This window comes from Sitophilus oryzae, unplaced genomic scaffold, assembly GCF_002938485.1.
Source record: "Sitophilus oryzae breed Bouriz unplaced genomic scaffold, Soryzae_2.0 scaffold_1508_pilon_pilon, whole genome shotgun sequence".
Classification (NCBI taxonomy): domain Eukaryota; kingdom Metazoa; phylum Arthropoda; class Insecta; order Coleoptera; family Curculionidae; genus Sitophilus; species Sitophilus oryzae.
Genome location: NW_022146179.1, coordinates 105,354 through 123,050, shown reverse-complemented (window position 1 = coordinate 123,050; position 17,697 = coordinate 105,354). Strand labels below are relative to the sequence as shown.

Here is a 17,697-nt window from a genome sequence, read left to right as displayed (position 1 = left end):
ATTAGATGCCGTTTTCGGAAAATTTTTAAGCCTTCTAGATTTCGCACAACAACAGTCAAGTTTTTGTTTTCTTATGGTCGCCATTTTCAGTTTTTAAACTGTTAGATAGAGCGAAAAAAAGTCTATATGGTGGTATCTAATTTTTATTCATTATTATGTATGTAAATTCACTAAAAAATAGTTTTTTTTCAAAATTCGCCGAAGATCAAGTCTGCCTTGGAAATCCAATTGACACTTAGGTCAGCAAGTTATTTTTTGTTTATTCTATTAAGTCTCAAATCTGGACGCACGAAAATTGTATAGTAGAGTTCAATACAGATCAATACAGAGCCTAAAATTTTATTGTCAAGAATGTCAGCCCAGACGTTCAAATAATATATTACTGTGGTCTGGTTTCTCTAATTAAATGAGGATTTTCTTTTGCATAATAATTTTTTTCTGTTAAATGTACTAGAATTTGTAAATAAAAATTCATCCGTCCATAATATTTTTCTAGAAAAAAGGGGGCTCTTGAACACTTTCCCGAAACCATTTGCAAAATTGTAACCTTCTCTCGTGGTCACCAGCATGTAAAAAATGTAAATTTGGTATACATGTAAATTTAAAGTTGTGATATTTATGTTTTTTGATAATTTTTCCTACATAAGAATCACTTTATTATTATTACAACACTCGTTTACAACACTCGCGAGTTATTGTACTTTACTACTAGAAGTTTCCGTATTTATTTCAATCTGAGCTGGAACATTAAAATCATTAAAGCTATTAAAATATTGCCCTCTTGTTTCTTAAAGCTACCACCAACTGCTAAGTTTCTTGAAATCCTTGCGAAAATAGTACAATGGGGCTGCGTCCTTTCAGGATATAATGCTCTATAACTTGCGCATGCCATATCGGAATTTCTATTATTTTTAAGTTAGCATCATACATATCTCGTGTTTCCTCACTTGTGAACATATTGTTGACTGTTAATAAATTTTACATTATTTACTATAAATGTTTGTGTCCAGATTTGACACTCAGTAGAGAAAACAAAAATTAACTTGCTATCATATAAAGTGTCAATTGGATTTCTAAAGCAGACTTGATCTTTTGAGCGAATTTTTAAAAAATCTTATTTTTTAGTGAATTTACATAATAATGAATAAAAATTAGATACCACCATATAGATTATTTTTTGCTCTATCTAATAGTATAAAAATTAAAAATGGCGGCCATAAGGAAAAAAAACTTGACTGCTGTTGTGCGAAATCTAGAAGACTTAGAATTTTTCTGAAAACGGCATTGAATTGGCCGAGGTTAAAGATATAAAACTACCAACTTACGTTCCAATAGATACAATAGTTCTGAAGATATTGTCATTTAATATTAACATAATATTTTCATTTTTTTGACATAAATCCGAAACTAATAAAGATGCCGGGGTTTTCTTCATAGGTGTTTGTCAAACATCTAATTATGCACCTTTTATCCCATTTAACCGACTTCGTATCTCTCGTAGTTTCTGGGATGCCAATGTTGAGCATCTAAATTGACACCACCCTATATAACAGCAGCTAATCAGATCTACTCATGAAGAAAGATAACAAGTCTATGTGTAAGACAGAAACGATAGGGTTAGTTAACTACATAGACTTAAAATAAAATATAGACTGAGCATCTCATTCATAAATAGCTGGAACATGCAGTCAGACAATGTCTTGTTATTGTTGTGTTATTGTTTTAGGTTATAACGAGTGCGACACGAGCGATAGATGGGTTGTCTCTGTCGTAACGGTCGTTCCTTGACGACTCTGACGAGAAACGCAACACTTCTTTCGTTTCTCAAGTACACCTGAACTCTCCGTATCATAGCCGGGTAATTTTTTATTTTAATGAAGCTATAATTAAATTAAAAATATATCGTATTTAAACCTTTTTATATTTTATTAAGATTTAGGAGAGGTTTTTTTAAATAAAAGTTTAGAAAAAACGCCTTAGAGTCCAAAAAGGATAAAAATAATAAAATACATGTTATAGAAGAAATTTTATAATCGAAATTACGTAATTTTTGAAATTATTAAAAAAAATATTAATTTTAGTCAAACATTTACAACCCCTAATATTAATCAAAATAGGATCTATTCTACAGATATAATAGACTCGACGACAGGGAGAGAAATAAAAATGTTATGATTGTTGTTTTTTTTTCTGGTTAAGTGATGTCTTATTATGTAAATTAGAGAAAACATAAATCTGTTCCATTAAAGCAAGGAAGGTGATAGGAAGTGGATAAAATGAAAACTACATTTATTTAACTCGGTACTGTCTTTATTATACCGGGTGCGTCCCAAAAGTGGCTCATCCCCATATTTTTTTATTTTTTCAAATAAAAAAACAAGATTTAGTATGTTAGTATATGACATAAATTAGGATTGATTGACGCATTCAATTGTTTTTGGTCACTTCCTGTTTCACCGGAAATGACTTTAACTTTTAATTTTTAAATGGCACCCTCGGTATATTTCTACTTTATTCGATAGAAAATGACACTCTGAATAGAATGACGTGTCATATGTCAACTTTTGACATTTTCGCATATGGTTTAATTGTAATTGTAACACGCGGTTCATAACGACAATTTGACTCGAAATACCAAGTGTGTGGTATCAATATATTCATAAAAAAATGCTTTTTCTAAATATGCTAATGAGTCACCCTTGTTCCATTTGAAAAAAATTGATATATGATTAAAAATACGATACCGGCCTAGACAAGACACGAAACCCATTAGACGATCAAAACTATTTTTCCAAGGCTGCTTGATTAAAACTTAGTGTTTTTAACAACACCATGGCACCTGGATTGAAATTTAAAATACGATTTGTTTTTAAGCGACAATGTCAAAAGTTGACATATGATATGTCATTCTATTCAGAGTGTCATTTTTTATCGAATAAAGTAGCAATATACCGAGGGTACCTTTAAAAATCAAAATATATAATAATTTCCTGTGAAACACAAAGAGACCAATAGATATATTAAAAAATATTGTTTCATAATGTAATATCATTTTAAAATTCTTGTATGTTATTTCAGATTCTGAAGATAATTTTAGAATAAACCAGAATATATTTTTAATAAAAACATTATTAATTATTAACAGGGTTATAATAATTATTATTTTGTTACAAAAACCTTTATATAAATGATTATGTAAGAGAAAAAATTCAGATTTTACATTTTACTAAAATATTATCTAAATAAGCGCCTTTCTGCAACAACGCCACTGACTCCCAATGGGTAAATTGAGAGTTGCCTACCGGTCGAAAGTCGTTTCAAGACTTAAATGGACTATTTAAGTCAAATTTCTTGCAAATTTGGCACTGGCGAACCATATTTTATAGTTCTTGAACAGAAAAAGTAAATAAAATAAACACTTATGGACTACAAGCTAAGAAAATGCGTTAATACAGCCGGGGTCATAGCGGCAACAAAGCTTTACCGCACACGTGCGACGCGTACTACAAGGTAATAAATGAATGAATAGGCGACCTCGCCTCTAATCAGTGTTGCCATATTGTAAAGAACTTATCCTTTTTAAATAGTATCCGACTTATAATTTAGTAGTATAAGAACTATTTAATACATCTATGGAATATTAAAACCTATTTTATTAAAATGTAGTATTAATATCTCAATATATGTGTATAACAAGAAAAAAAATATTGATAATATTAAAGACGTGACAACATAGGCTGGATGATGAAGGCTCGGTCGACTGTACCCAGAAGTAAACATGTATACAAAAAAGATTGTTTGACCGCGTTTAGATGTAAATAGTGTAGTCTATATTTTATTTTAAGTCTATGGTTAACTACTATGCATGCTTACTGCTTACTATATGCAGTAGTGTTGGGCGATGTTTTAAAAACATCGATGTTTCACCAGCGATGTTCGATATTTTAACATCGATGCTAAACCGTCCGATTGACCAAGCTAAAATTCTATTTTTAGCTTGGTCAGTCGGAAACTTGGCTCTTCTGAGGTGATTTTCATTTTTCTATTATCTTCGGGCGTCAAAACTTAGTTGGGTCTTTGTTTTCATATTTGGTTTAACCAATCACTAAAGATGGCTAAGGTTTTTATTGAAAAATAAAAAGCTTTAAAATTTCCTTGCCTCTTTTATTTTCTTCGCAATTTGTCCTTATTAGATATCTATTTAATAAGAAAACAATTTTCGTAAAAAATCACAAAAAGACATCTTAAACTCAATTTATTGAGAAAAGAAAGACAAGTTATTACTTTTTGTATGAAATATTTAAGGAATATGCTTAGTTTTGGTATTTTTTATTCTTGGGATAATTAAAATTCGCGTAAAACAGAAGCTTTTTCATCATTTGGCAACAGTGTTACGTTGAAAAGTATATGTAGAGGAAAGTCGCCTAATATTATTACTTACTACGTACTTTTTTGAAAACACTATATATAAAAAACGTAATAACTTTTGGACACTATTTCTGAATTTTACGTTTTTTTGGACACATTTTAAGCATTTAGTAAGAAGAAACAGCTTAAAAAGAAATAGAGAAAAGAAATATGCAGCATTAATAAAAAAAGATTACCTACCCCATATTAGGGGAATAGGGTATCCTAATACGGGGTACACTAGGTTCGTAATATAGGGTACCATTTACAATGTAAAATTTCAAAAAAACTTGAATTTATTTTGGGTTGTTTTGGATTAAAACTATTTATTTATAAAACTGACATATACAAACTACACCTAACAAAAAGGTATTTTTTCTTATAATGAGTCAAAAAACTTACTTATCTAGGAGTAACATAAAATACATGTGTTAAAAAAACTACATCTAACAAAAATGTATTTTTTCTTATTATACATTAAAAAATATTATTTGCTTTGCATAAGCTATATGCTAATCTTCGTACGTCTTTTTGTGTAATTACAAAAAATCTTCTTTCCATTTCTAAACAGTGACTGGCGAGCATTGACTCCATTTCCTCCGAAAAGACTATTTTTCGTCCTAAATGAGAATTCACAATATCTTCAGGACTCCCCTCCATCTTAACGTACCTTTCTAAGGTCGTTTGAGGTACATTGTGAGTTCGAGCACTCTTCATGTAGCCCATAACTCCTTGCCGAACAGCTAAAATTGCGGAATAATTTCTTCCTTATTCCACGTTTTCCATTTTTTAGGCATCTGAATGAAAATATTTTAGTATTACACAAAATAGGAAATAATCTCCTAATATGGGGTACCCCAAATTAGGAATTGGCAGGTACCCCATATTAGGAATAAACTAGAATTTTGGGAGGGGCGGCTTTTTGCAAAAAGTGTGTTTGTATTTTAAAAAACCTAACTATTTTCATAAACTACGCTAAATTTTGTATAGAATAATATTATCAAAACTTTAAAAACTAACCTTTAAGTCTCCTTAAACACCTAAAATGCAGCACGACCAAAAAAATTTGCTTACTACACAAAACTGTTATTAGCTCAAACGTCAAAACAGAGCACAAGTTTGGACCAAAAAGAGAATGGTCACCTCCTAGCATGTCGGCTGTTAGCAAGCGATGAATACAATAGATGTCGCACTCAGTACTTCCGCAAAAGTGACCTACCCCATATTAGGCACTATCCTCATATTAGGCGACTTTCCTCTAATAAAATAATGTATCTGCCCGCGCAAGCGTGTTATTGTCCAAACCTTTACTTACTCTCTTTCTACATGAGTGACTTCACTCTACTAGCCTTCTATGAGTATTAATTCTATGTATTCAAATCATATGCAGTGTCTTTCTAAAAAGTACAGACAGTGTCTATCTAAATATGTGATCATGCTATCTAAAAACGATCTTGATTTATGACATCTATACACCAAATGTGAACCTTTTAGTTACTATTAACCGTTCTTGAAAGAAGTCGATAATATTGTGATTTTGGCGCACCCTGTACAAGTAAATAATTTTAGAGAAATGCGAAATCGAAAAATTGTATATGAAGAACCCTGTTTATTTATAAAAAGGAAATATTTTTAGCTCTTTATTTGCACCCTGTATAATAGAATTCTATAAGTTGTATAGGTATATCCAACTCCCTTTAATTATTAGACTTTTAATCATACATATGAATCATATTTACCTTCACATAGTTAAATAAGGAAAAAACAATAGTGTGCTTAAGAAAAGAATAAGAAGTATTCTGTTCCAACTATCATTATCCGCGTTATTAGATTAATGACAGAAATGTCAATGGATAAAAATATTCTCAAATTGAAAAATATCTGACCTATTAATTTAATTTCAATATTATGTATTAAAGATAAAGTGGAGGGATATATTAGGATTAGGTAAGTTTTCATTAACATTCATTTTCTTATAGTTATTATCAATCCAATTTAGATTTATTTTAAGATTGAATATTACACCTTAAACTTATAAAGATATAAGTACAGAAAACTGCAGTGAAAAAATACAACATTAGTGATGTATTTGATTTGTTTACTTTAATGGGAAAGTCATGATAAATTCAAATGCAATCATTATTAAATTATTTCGTATTTGTTAATCAGTACGGGCCTAGCGGTCATAAAGGACGAATGATGTAGGCTAAACTGACTTTTGTTCCAAAAACATAGATAAGATACTATATTTAAAAAAATCACTGATTTGAAGTACATATAAAGGTGTTTAAAGTTTGCTTTTATTTTAATTTAATAATTATTTATTGAAGTGATGTATAGTTTAGCTTTGGCGATTTTTTGGTATAGAATAATTAAAATTTCAAGTTTTATATGTATAAAATAAATACAGGGTCCAATCCATTATTTTTAAGATCTGATTTAAATACAATTTAAATACAAATACAAAATCGCTGAAAATAGCCTTGATAAAGACGAAAATACACGTCGAAACATCGTTTCAGAATGTTGAGTTATATTTACAGATAACTGGCATTATTATTGTATACAGGGTGCTACAAATTCGAGGTACGAGCATTGGTAACTCGGTAACCGTACGAACATGGTTATACTTTTTAGAAAATCAAAAAACTAATTGCACATTCTCATAGCCACTTCATTAGGGCTATCTGATAGTATTTTTAGACTTTCAAATCAGCTGATATGTGTGTGCCTATACAGGCCGAGGTTCAACAAATTAGAGACAAGCTGAAATTTGGCATGGAGCTTCATTTTGTAGATCTTTAAACATCCTGAAACCCCAGCGATGAAGCGTTGAGCCCGTCACCCCAAAACCACCCCTAAAAGGGGTAAAAATGGCCCTTTTTTACTTTTTCTTCAATAACTCTAAAACTATGAATTTTAGGAAAAAAGTCACGAGTAAAAAATTGAAGAGAAGGAAATTTCCTACCACATAGGTAAAGAACCAAAAATTTTAGAATTTCAGTGGCGCAGGTGCGAATTCTTTAATTTAGAAGGATTGTTTTAATAACCCACCATTCTCTGTTTAACTTCAAATGAAAGCATTTTTGATGTAAATCTCAAGACCAAAAAATTTATTAGGATACAAGTTCCTATAAAAACGATCTTTTTAATAAAGGTAAGTTACCAGTGGCAGAGATAATTTTTTTAAATGTGCGTTTTTTTACATTTTAAAAACATTGAATAAGACAAATTTCAGTTTTACAAATAATTTCCCATGAAATAGGTATATTGAAAAATTTACACGTTTAATAACAAAATAAGAAAAACCTTAGCTCAAAAATAGGATAACGTATCTTAAGGATAGTCCTCATTCACTTCCACATTTGTTGGGTTCATACATGTAATGCCATTGCATTGACCACATGCCATTGTACAGAGTGAGAAATTTTTTCTCTAAAACCCATGTAGGAGCAATGGGCTGGTCTGAATGGATTCTAGTACTGGATTCATCTCTTAATTTTTCAGTGAGTTTTTATTGCATTTGATTTTCTGTATTCAAACCACGTCACTGTTAAATTTGAAAGCTTATCAATATTGTAACGATGAATATATTAAATATTAAAAAAACAGAGCCGGACTTGAAATTAGTTTAAATAAATTGTGTCCAAATTTCCAAAACAAAAAAAAAGTATAAAGTGTGGCATACATAGACTTAAAATAAAATATAGACTGAGCATCTCATTCATAAATAGCTGGAACATGCGGTCAGACAATGTCTTGTTATTGTTGTGTTATTGTTTTAGGTTATAACGAGTGCGACACGAGCGATAGATAGGTTGTCTCTGTCGTAACGGTCGTTCCCTGATGACTCTGCCGAGAAACACAACACTGTCTTTCGTTTCTCAAGTACACCTGAACTCTCCGTATCATAGCCGGGTAATTTTTTTATTTTAATGAAGCTATAATTAAATTAAAAATATATCGTATTTAAACTGTTTTATATTTTATTAAGATTTAGGACAGGCTTTTTAAATAAAAGTTTAGAAAAAACGTCTTAGAGTCCAAAAAGGATAAAAATAATAAAATACACGTTATAGAAGAAATTTTATAATCGAAATTACGTAATTTTTGAAATGAATAATAAATTATTAATTTTAGTCAAACATTTACAACCCCTAATATTAATCAAAACAGGATCTATTCCACAGATGTAACAGAATCGGCGACAGAGAGAGAAAAAAAATATGATTGTTGTATTTTTTTTTCTGGTTAAGTGATGTCTTATGTAAATTAGAGAAAACATAAATCTGTTCCATTAAAGCAAGGAAGGTGATAGGAAGTGGATAAAATGAAAACTACATATATTTAACTTGGTACTGTCTTTATTATACCGGGTGCGTCCCAAAAGTGGCTCATCCCCATAATTTTTTTATATTTTCAAATAAAAAAACAAGATTTAGTATGTTAGTATATGACATAAATTAGGATTGATTTACGCATTCAATTGTTTTTGGTTACTTTCTGTTTCACCGGAAATGACTATAACTTTTAATTTTTAAACGGCACCCTCGGTATATTTCTACTTTATTCGATAGAAAATGACACTCTGAATAGAATGACATATCATATGTCAAATTGAGAGTTGCCTACCGGTCAAAAGTCGTTTCAAGAATTAAATGGATCATTTAAGTCAAATTTCTTGCAAATTTGGCACTGGCGAACCATATTTTATAGTTCTTGAACAGAAAAAGTCAATAAAATGAACACTTAAGGACTACAAGCTAAGAAAATGCGTTAATACAGCCGGGGAGATAGCGGCAACAAAGCTTTACCGCACACGTGGGACACGTACTACAAGAACTTATCCTTTTTAAACAGTATCCGACTTATAATTTAGTAGTATAAGGACTATTTAATACATCTATGGAATATTAAAACCTACTTTATTAAACTGTAGTATTAATATCTCAATATATGTGTATAACAAGAAAAAAAATATTGATAATATTAAAGACGTGACAACATAGGCTGGACGAGGAAGGCTCGGTCGACTGTACCCAGAAGTAAACATGTGTACAAAAAATATTGTTTGTCCGCGTTGAGATGTAAATAGTGTAGTCTATATTTTATTTTAAGTCTATGGTGGCATATCATTTTCAGGAGACTGAGTTCTTTCAAAATCTGAAATAAAAAATGCAGGTCCGTATTTAAAAAAAATAAGTTGGCCTCTGTATCTCAGAAATTATCAGCTAATTTGAAAATCTAAAAATACTAAAAATACTATCAGATATCCCTAAAAAAGTGGCTATGAGAATGTGCAATTAGTTTTTTGATTTTCTAAAAAATATCGACAGTAAAAAATAAAATTAGTTTTCAAAAAAATTCGTTTTTTCCAAAAAACTCAACAATCCTTGAATTTTTAAAAACTTTTTTGATGGCATCTTGGTGAACAGTCCAAGGCGCAACTTTGCCCCAATTTAACTATCTTCGTATCTATTACGTTTGCCGAGATACCAATGCTCGTACCTAGAATTTGTTGCACCCTATACTGGTTTCATCATCGTTGGAAACATAGGAAATCGCATGCAAATTTTGAACTGTCCTTTGAAAGTTCTGCATATGCTGAATACACATGTCCAATTTGAACGATTTTTAACAAGTCGATTTTAAGCAATTTAAGAAAAACTGCATCTATTTTTAAATTGTAACTGTACAGGTAACAATGCAAACCAGGCAAATGCCAGTAGACCTTAAATTGTTAACCTATGATTTGGTGAATGTCAAATTGTATTTTCTATACGGTAGGGCTTGTGCATAAAGCTGAGTTTACACATGTATGGATTTACTGACGCCAGTGTTAACGCCAGTTCAATTTTCACGCCAGTAAGCGTTTACACGGTTTACTGTGTTTTATACGCCAGTTGCTAGTCTTGATAGTTTTTGCATCATGTGCCGAAAAGAGCTTTTAAAAAGTAATTGTCGAAGAATTGCAAAATTGATAATTGATGGGATGATTAAAGATTTAGAACGCAAGAAGCATCATAAGAGAAAACGTCGCTCATGGGTGCTTCAAATTCGCTTTTAAAAGAACTTATAATGGAAGACCCTCAGAGATTTTGAAATCATTTACGAATGGCAGAAGAAGGATTTGATTTTCTTTTACAACGTGTAACACCACTGATTGAGAAAAAAACACCCATATAAGAGATGCTTTGTGTGCTAAACTCACATACTTTTTATGCTACGTATTTTGGCTTTAAAGTCCGATGAATCAAATCCTTCAATATTCATTAATCGTGCTATCTGTAAATAGCCATTTTCCCTAGCATCTTTATTTTTGTACATTCCAGAATGCACATCGCACAAGCAAGGAACTTGATCGTACAATTCTAAAAACCGTATAATGGTTTTTTTGATTTGCATTTCTTCTCTTTCTTGCTCATCGTGAAAACACAAAACTCAAAACAACAAATTAAAACCGTTTCGCTAACCTCAAAAGTGATTTCCCGCGATAATTGGCGTGCACGGAATGCGTTTACACTTGCAAGTTTAAATTTTACTTTCGCCAGAAAAGTTACTGGCGCATAAAATTTTGGTAGCCCGCTAAATTTTTTAAACCATGCATGCATGGATAACGCTTGCACGCCAGGATGTGTTTACATATGCATTTTAAAGTTACTGGCGCGCCAGGAGTCACTGGCGCCAGTAAATCATTGCATGTGTAAACTCAGCAAGCTTGATTTTCATGCATCCGTTATACGTTGATACGATGGTCCGAAGGTGCTCTGATTGGTCATAGCGTTTTCGCGCCACTTTTCATCCGTAAGTATTTTACTTCAGCCCGTTCATACGATAACGGACGTTTGGACACTTTTTTGACAAATTTAATCTAACCTTAATAAAAATATGAGTAAAATAGCAAAATCTTTATGGAAACGAAAATATAAAATAAGATCAACATATATCCGATTAACGGAGCCATGAAAATGCAATAAATTTAAAAACTGCGTTATTTTCTAACCAATCAAAGTCTTTAAATTCTACCAATAAAATTAATATCGTATCAACGTACCGTCGGACAACGGATGCATGAAAATCAAGCTTAATTCGAACAAGTTTTTACTTATAAACTCCATTTCGGGGATCCTAACCGTAGGTACTGTTACGTACAGACTATGCGTACATACAGCACAGTAAATTACACTTGACAATGATATAATCATAGGTTGACAACTTAAGATATGTTGACATTTGCCTGGTTTTGCATTGTTACCTGTTCAGATCTAATTTAAAATACAGGGTGATTTTTAACCTATACGCATAAACTTGGGAAATTATTGCTGATGACAAATAGTGACTAATAATGAAAAAGAAATATTAGTAAAATATTTTTAGATTCTGAAATAATTTGAGTTTTTTTTTCACAAAAATTTATCAACTTTATCAGTAAATGTACATTCAATGTAATGGAATTTACGTCTTTGTTTTTATTTCAAATAGTTTGTTATCTCCGTAAATAAAAATATTTTACTAACTCTTTTTTTCATTATTAGTCATTATTTGTCATCAGCAATAATTTCCCAAGTTTATGCGTATAGGTTAAAAATCACCCTGTATATGCAGTTTTTCTTAAATTAGTTAAAATCGGCTTGTTCAAAACTATTCAAATTTGGCATGTGTGTTCAGCATACGCAGGCCTTTAAAAACTATGTACAACTTTGCCAGGGGCGGATCCAGGATTCGGGAAAGGGAGGGTTGTAGACACAAAACTTTACACAAATTTTATACTCCAGAGTCGTTTATGTCAAAATAAATTAATAATATTATATTACTTGGCTGAACACAAGGGAAAAATCCAAATTTCTTTTCAAGAATTGTATTACGTAGCTGTATTACGTAACGTAGCAAACATAAAAATCATATCCTGAGCAATTTTCTATATCTGTTTCAGGAAACAAAGCCGACTGTGGCAGCGATAGAGCTGTAAGACGAGAAGAAGGTGAACGATTAGCCAGGGAATACAACGTGACGTTTATGGAAACATCGGCTAAAAGTGGACAAAACGTTGAACTAGCATTTCACGCCATAGCAAAGTACGTACCTATTTGATATCATACAATATAATTAAGTGATTAACTTGGGAGTACAATAATAAAGGAATATTTAAAAATTTAATGTATTTCATTAGTTGTTCTCAGTATATAACATAATAATAATTTTTTGCACAAGGTGAACCAAAAATAACAAAATAAAGCGATTTATACCTACATCCACACACCTAATGTTAACTTTTTAGTGTGAACCGTTTTTGAAAAAAGTCAATAATATTCTTAAGTTAGGTAGTTTGTACAACCACTTAACTTTGTAAGGAAATGCTTAATAAAGAAAATAAACCAAAAAACTTCATTATTTTAAAAATAGTATCACTCGCTTATTATTCTATTACTCGATTTTTTTGCGCCTATTGCTTTACATACTGTATGCGATTGGATATAACATACACACTAGTAGTGGGAACTATTGAATGAATACTATCGAAACATTCGATAGTTGTAATTCATTCGAATAATTCGATAGCTAGTAAGAAAACATTCGTTGAAAACTATTCGAATGAAAATTATCGAATAGATGCGTCATCTGCCTTGAAATATTGTATTCTAGTAATTCGGCAGCAAAAACCATTCATTTATAAAATTCATTCATTTATGAAATTCATTTATTCGTCAGGATCGATTAAAATAAAATATTAACTGGATTTTAGTTGTCGCCCGGCGACGTAGGTTTCTTTCCGAGAAACCCGACAACGGTCGGTGGCAATGCTATGGAAGAAGCCGGCATCTTTGATTTTTTGCGGACTCAGTTAAAGATAAGGACATATTATTTTTTTTTATTGAGGTGCTAGTATTTACACAGAAAATACATTATGAAGGGCGCTGTTGCCATATATTGGTATTAGTTGATATTAGCAAAGAATATTATTGTTTGGCTTTAGTTAGTTAGGGGTAGTATGTCTATATATTTTGTATTTTTTATTAATATTCTGTTGTTACACTGCAATAATACTTGTTATTTTGGATGTAGGAAAATGATTTTTAATGTTTTTAAGCAAAGACTGGTTTAATAAATAATAATAACAGTAATAATTTGTTATACCTATTAACCACAAAATTTAAAATCATTTAATATAAACATTTTTTTAAGTAGTAGCAAAATATAAACAACAAATTAGATGTCAAAATTATTTATATTAGATCCTATTTAAAAATAATATAGTCTCTATTTTTTTTGTGGCAACGTTGCTTTATTAAATAATAATAATTACAGAACTAATTTGTTATATTAACAACAAATTTTAAAATCATGAAATATAAACATTTATTAATTTTCTAAGCATGCAGTGTAATGGAAGGAAAATATAAATAAAAAATTAGAAATCAAAATTATTTATATTAGGTACTTTATATTACTATTTAAAAGTAATATTTACTTTTACTGGCATTTACTTTAAAAAATAAATAAAATATTTCTTCGCAAAAAACTACATGTAAGAGAATTAGCATAAACAAAATACAAACATCGTTAACTTTTTTTTAAATTGGCAAGTGTAAAACTTTCAATTTAATTTTCAGACCCCATAGTTTGAGTTCGATAACCCCCCATTTACTTAACCACATTACTTAAATATGATTATTAAGTTCAACTAATTCATATTATTAAAACATCTAAAATACAAATATGTATTTTTAAAATTAATTGTAAGTTCATCTCATCTCTCTTAAAAATTGCTACTTCTCAAAATATCCCATTAAAAAATAGACCATATACCATATAAAATTAAATAATTGAAAGATCGGGCTACGGAAAATCACACAAATTTTCGGAAAAATTTTGACCACCTGCACACGGCACACAATCGTCAATTAAAAAACAACTACAATTTTAGTATTTTAAATATTTTAATAAACGCAAAAATAGCACAGTATTTATAAGGCGAAGTTATAAAAATTTGGAAGAACTAATAATGCACTGACACACACAAAAATCAAACGAATACTAAATTTCATTTATCAAAAGCATTCGATAGTCGTGGCTCAACGATAACCATTTAGTCGCACGGCGAGGTTGTCACATATGCTTTAGTGTACAAATGAATGAATGATTTTATTCGAATAAAACCATTCGATAGTTGAAATCATTCATTCAGTAACCATTCGATTGTCTAATTCATTCGATAGTTCCCATTGCTAATACACACACTAAATGACAAGTTTTCAGTTTGACCCGTTTCTGGAAAAAAAGTCGAAAATTTGAATTTGAAAATTGATTTTGGTTCACCCTTTCTTTCCAAACACAACTTTCTAGGGAAACGCCAAATCAAAAAACTTAATGTCAAAACCCTTCTATTTTCTAATAAAGAATCACTCAGTCTTTTTTTTCGTACTTAATTATTTACACCCTGTACATTTATATATTTTGTACAATGTCACGGTACTTCATCTATTTGAATCTGAACATATTTTTTTACAATAATTATTGCCATAATAACTCACATTTTTTTTAATTGCCTTACAATATTTTGTGTTTTGAGACTTACTTTACATTTTATTTGCAGGGAACTGAAATATCGCCAAAACGGTCATAAAGACTCTCATCGATTCAACGTTCACGATTATGTGAGAGAACAAAGTCAGCATCCTGCGCAGCACCAGTGCCCACCCTGCAGCTATTAGTTTTTAGCTTAGAAGCACAATAAATATTTTATTAAGTAGATTGAAACCAAAGTATTTGTATACCGATCGCTAGAAAGTTTTACTTTTAATAATTTTCATCAATACAGAGACTTAGTGATAGAGTTAGAAGTCTAGCGTTACAGGGAATATGTGATAAATGTGTGAGGTTATACCAAAAGAAACTATACAGGCTGAAATCATTATTTAGTAAAATTGAGAAGATTTAGTTGAAGTCGTTTGGTTTCTTTTAAGCAAGCACCAAACTTAAAAGAGTGATTTTCTACTCTAATTACTATGTCGGCATTAGTCGAGAAAAGAATTAAACTTAAATCTATTAATAGCCATATAACTTGTAAAATCTGCAAAGGATATTTGATAGATGCCACAACAGTAACGGAATGTCTGCACACATTTTGCAAAAGTTGCTTGGTGAAACACCTAGAAGAGAACAATACGTGTCCCATGTGTAACATTGTGATACATCAATCGCATCCTTTGCAGTACATCAGCTTCGACAGGACCATGCAGGATATCGTTTACAAGTTGGTTCCCAACTTGCTCAATAACGAGACTATTCGCGAAAGGGACTTTTATAAAGTTAGAGGTTTGTCCAATCCTAAAGACATTCCTTTAGCGAGTTTGGATCTGAACAGCGAGGATCAAAGCGATCCCCATGCTGCGTCCGATTACCACAGACAAGACGAGCAAATAAATATTTGTTTGGAGTGCATTAGTCCGAATATGAGGGCCTTAAAAAGAAGGTTCATACGATGTTCGGCACAGGCTACGATACTGCATTTGAAGAAATTTATCGCTATGAAGATAATGAATGGCGTGGACAAGTACAGGGAAATAGATGTTCTTTGCAACGATGAGCTGCTGGGAAAAGATCATACTTTGAAATTTGTCGTAGTGACAAGATGGAGGTTCCAAAATCCTCCTTTAGTATTGCAGTATAGACCAAAAATTGACATTGCTTAAATATAACACAGTTCGTCGTAGATCTTTTGCTGCATAATAATGCATACCTACATGATTTATTATATTATTTCTAATATTTAGGATTATATAATGACAGGAACAATGACGTAGCCTTAAACTTAAAAATATCCAAATTTTTAAAAAAGGATATAGGTATTATTTTTTAGTAAATAATATCTTTAAAATCGGCTACCATAATTCAATAAAACAAAAGGAAACTGCTGACAAAAAAATCGTTCAAATATTTTCATGTTATTGGAATTTGCTAACAAATAAACTTTCATTTTAGTTACATTTCCAACAGTTTTAAATTGTATTTGACAAATTATTTCTAGATTTCTTATATTGATAATCTGTGTTAAAACACATAATTATTTTTAATGTTGCGTTCATTACTTTATATAGATAGAATTCGATTATAAGCAATGTAAAACTGCGTTTTTTCCTACAATTTAAATATGTTTTTTTTTATAAACTGCCACCATTATATTAAATAAAGGATTTTCTATTTCTCTACTTTGCAATGAAATTGGTGTAAGAGGTTAACTTAACTGGATAACATTATTATTAACAACAATAATATTAATATAATTATAATGATAGAATATACAAAAGTATTACCTTAAAGTAGTGTAAAATTAAAGTAATTTATGTACCAAAGATGTCGCACAAAGCGTATATGCCAAAAGACATGTATTTTTATTTATATATTAATTTCAATTTACCCGGTTAATCTCGAGAATAACACAAAACCAAACCCGAACATTAACTTCATTATCGACATTAACCGGATATCGACCTTTAAGCCCGGACCCCATTAGCCAACACACCACGCCACGCGATGCCATGCTACCCCACGTCGTGAAGATCTGTGCGTATGTTTTTCCATTTAAATACATGTATTGCGTACACACAAGGCAACACGCCACGCCACGCCATCCGACGCCATAACACGCTAACACACGTGTGATGGGCGATTCGTCAGTCTCAGATCTAACCGATGTGTGTTAAGACGTGTTCCTCCGCTTGCCTCTCTAGTCCCGCAGCTATCTACTTTTGTAGTTGATGTAGGGATGTCCCAAAAATAAAATAAATCGATATTTTGAATCGATTCAACATCGGATATAACAAAATAGAACCAGAAAAAATCGGTAACAAAAGATTGATCTTATTAATTATCGATATTCGATTCTGAATATATTGGTATTGTGATTATAATCTAATATCGGTATGGGTATCGATACTTCTACTATATTGTCGTAACCCCATTGATAACTTTTTTAACTGTAATAAAAATTTCAGGCGTGTTAACACGTGTTACCTAATGTGTACACCCATTCCCACGTGGGATAGCGTGGCATCACGTCGGGTGTTGGCTAATGGGGTCTCGGCTTTAACCGTAATGGTGCGTTTAGACTTGAGCACGCACGCACTGATCCTCCGCGAATGCTCATGTGTAAACGGCTGTGCGCGCACGCTCAATCTGAATCTGTCTGTGCGCGAGCAGCCGCGAACGTGAGCCGTCTGGTGTCGGTTTTTGGTCCGTACTCAAAGGGATTTTATGTGTGCGCGAACGCTCAGTTTGCACCGGCAATTT

At 31.3% G+C, this 17,697-nt stretch overlaps 1 protein-coding gene across 2 annotated transcripts in view; it reads left to right on the top strand.

Moving 5' to 3' along the window:
• Window positions 1-17,398, top strand: part of LOC115878328 (polycomb group RING finger protein 3-like) — a 105,532-nt gene extending 88,134 nt beyond the window's left edge. The window contains exons 1-3 of one of the 2 annotated variants that reach the window (XM_030894799.1): window positions 6,247-6,354; window positions 12,341-12,482; window positions 15,002-17,398. In XM_030894799.1, coding sequence (XP_030750659.1) covers window positions 15,414-16,100 — 687 coding nt within the window. In that variant the 5' untranslated portion in view covers window positions 6,247-6,354; window positions 12,341-12,482; window positions 15,002-15,413 and the 3' untranslated portion in view covers window positions 16,101-17,398. Of the gene's footprint in view, window positions 1-6,246; window positions 6,355-12,340; window positions 12,483-15,001 lie in introns of those variants that run through there. The other variant, XM_030894798.1, reaches the window with a different exon arrangement.
• The last annotated feature ends 299 nt before the right edge of the window (window positions 17,399-17,697 follow it).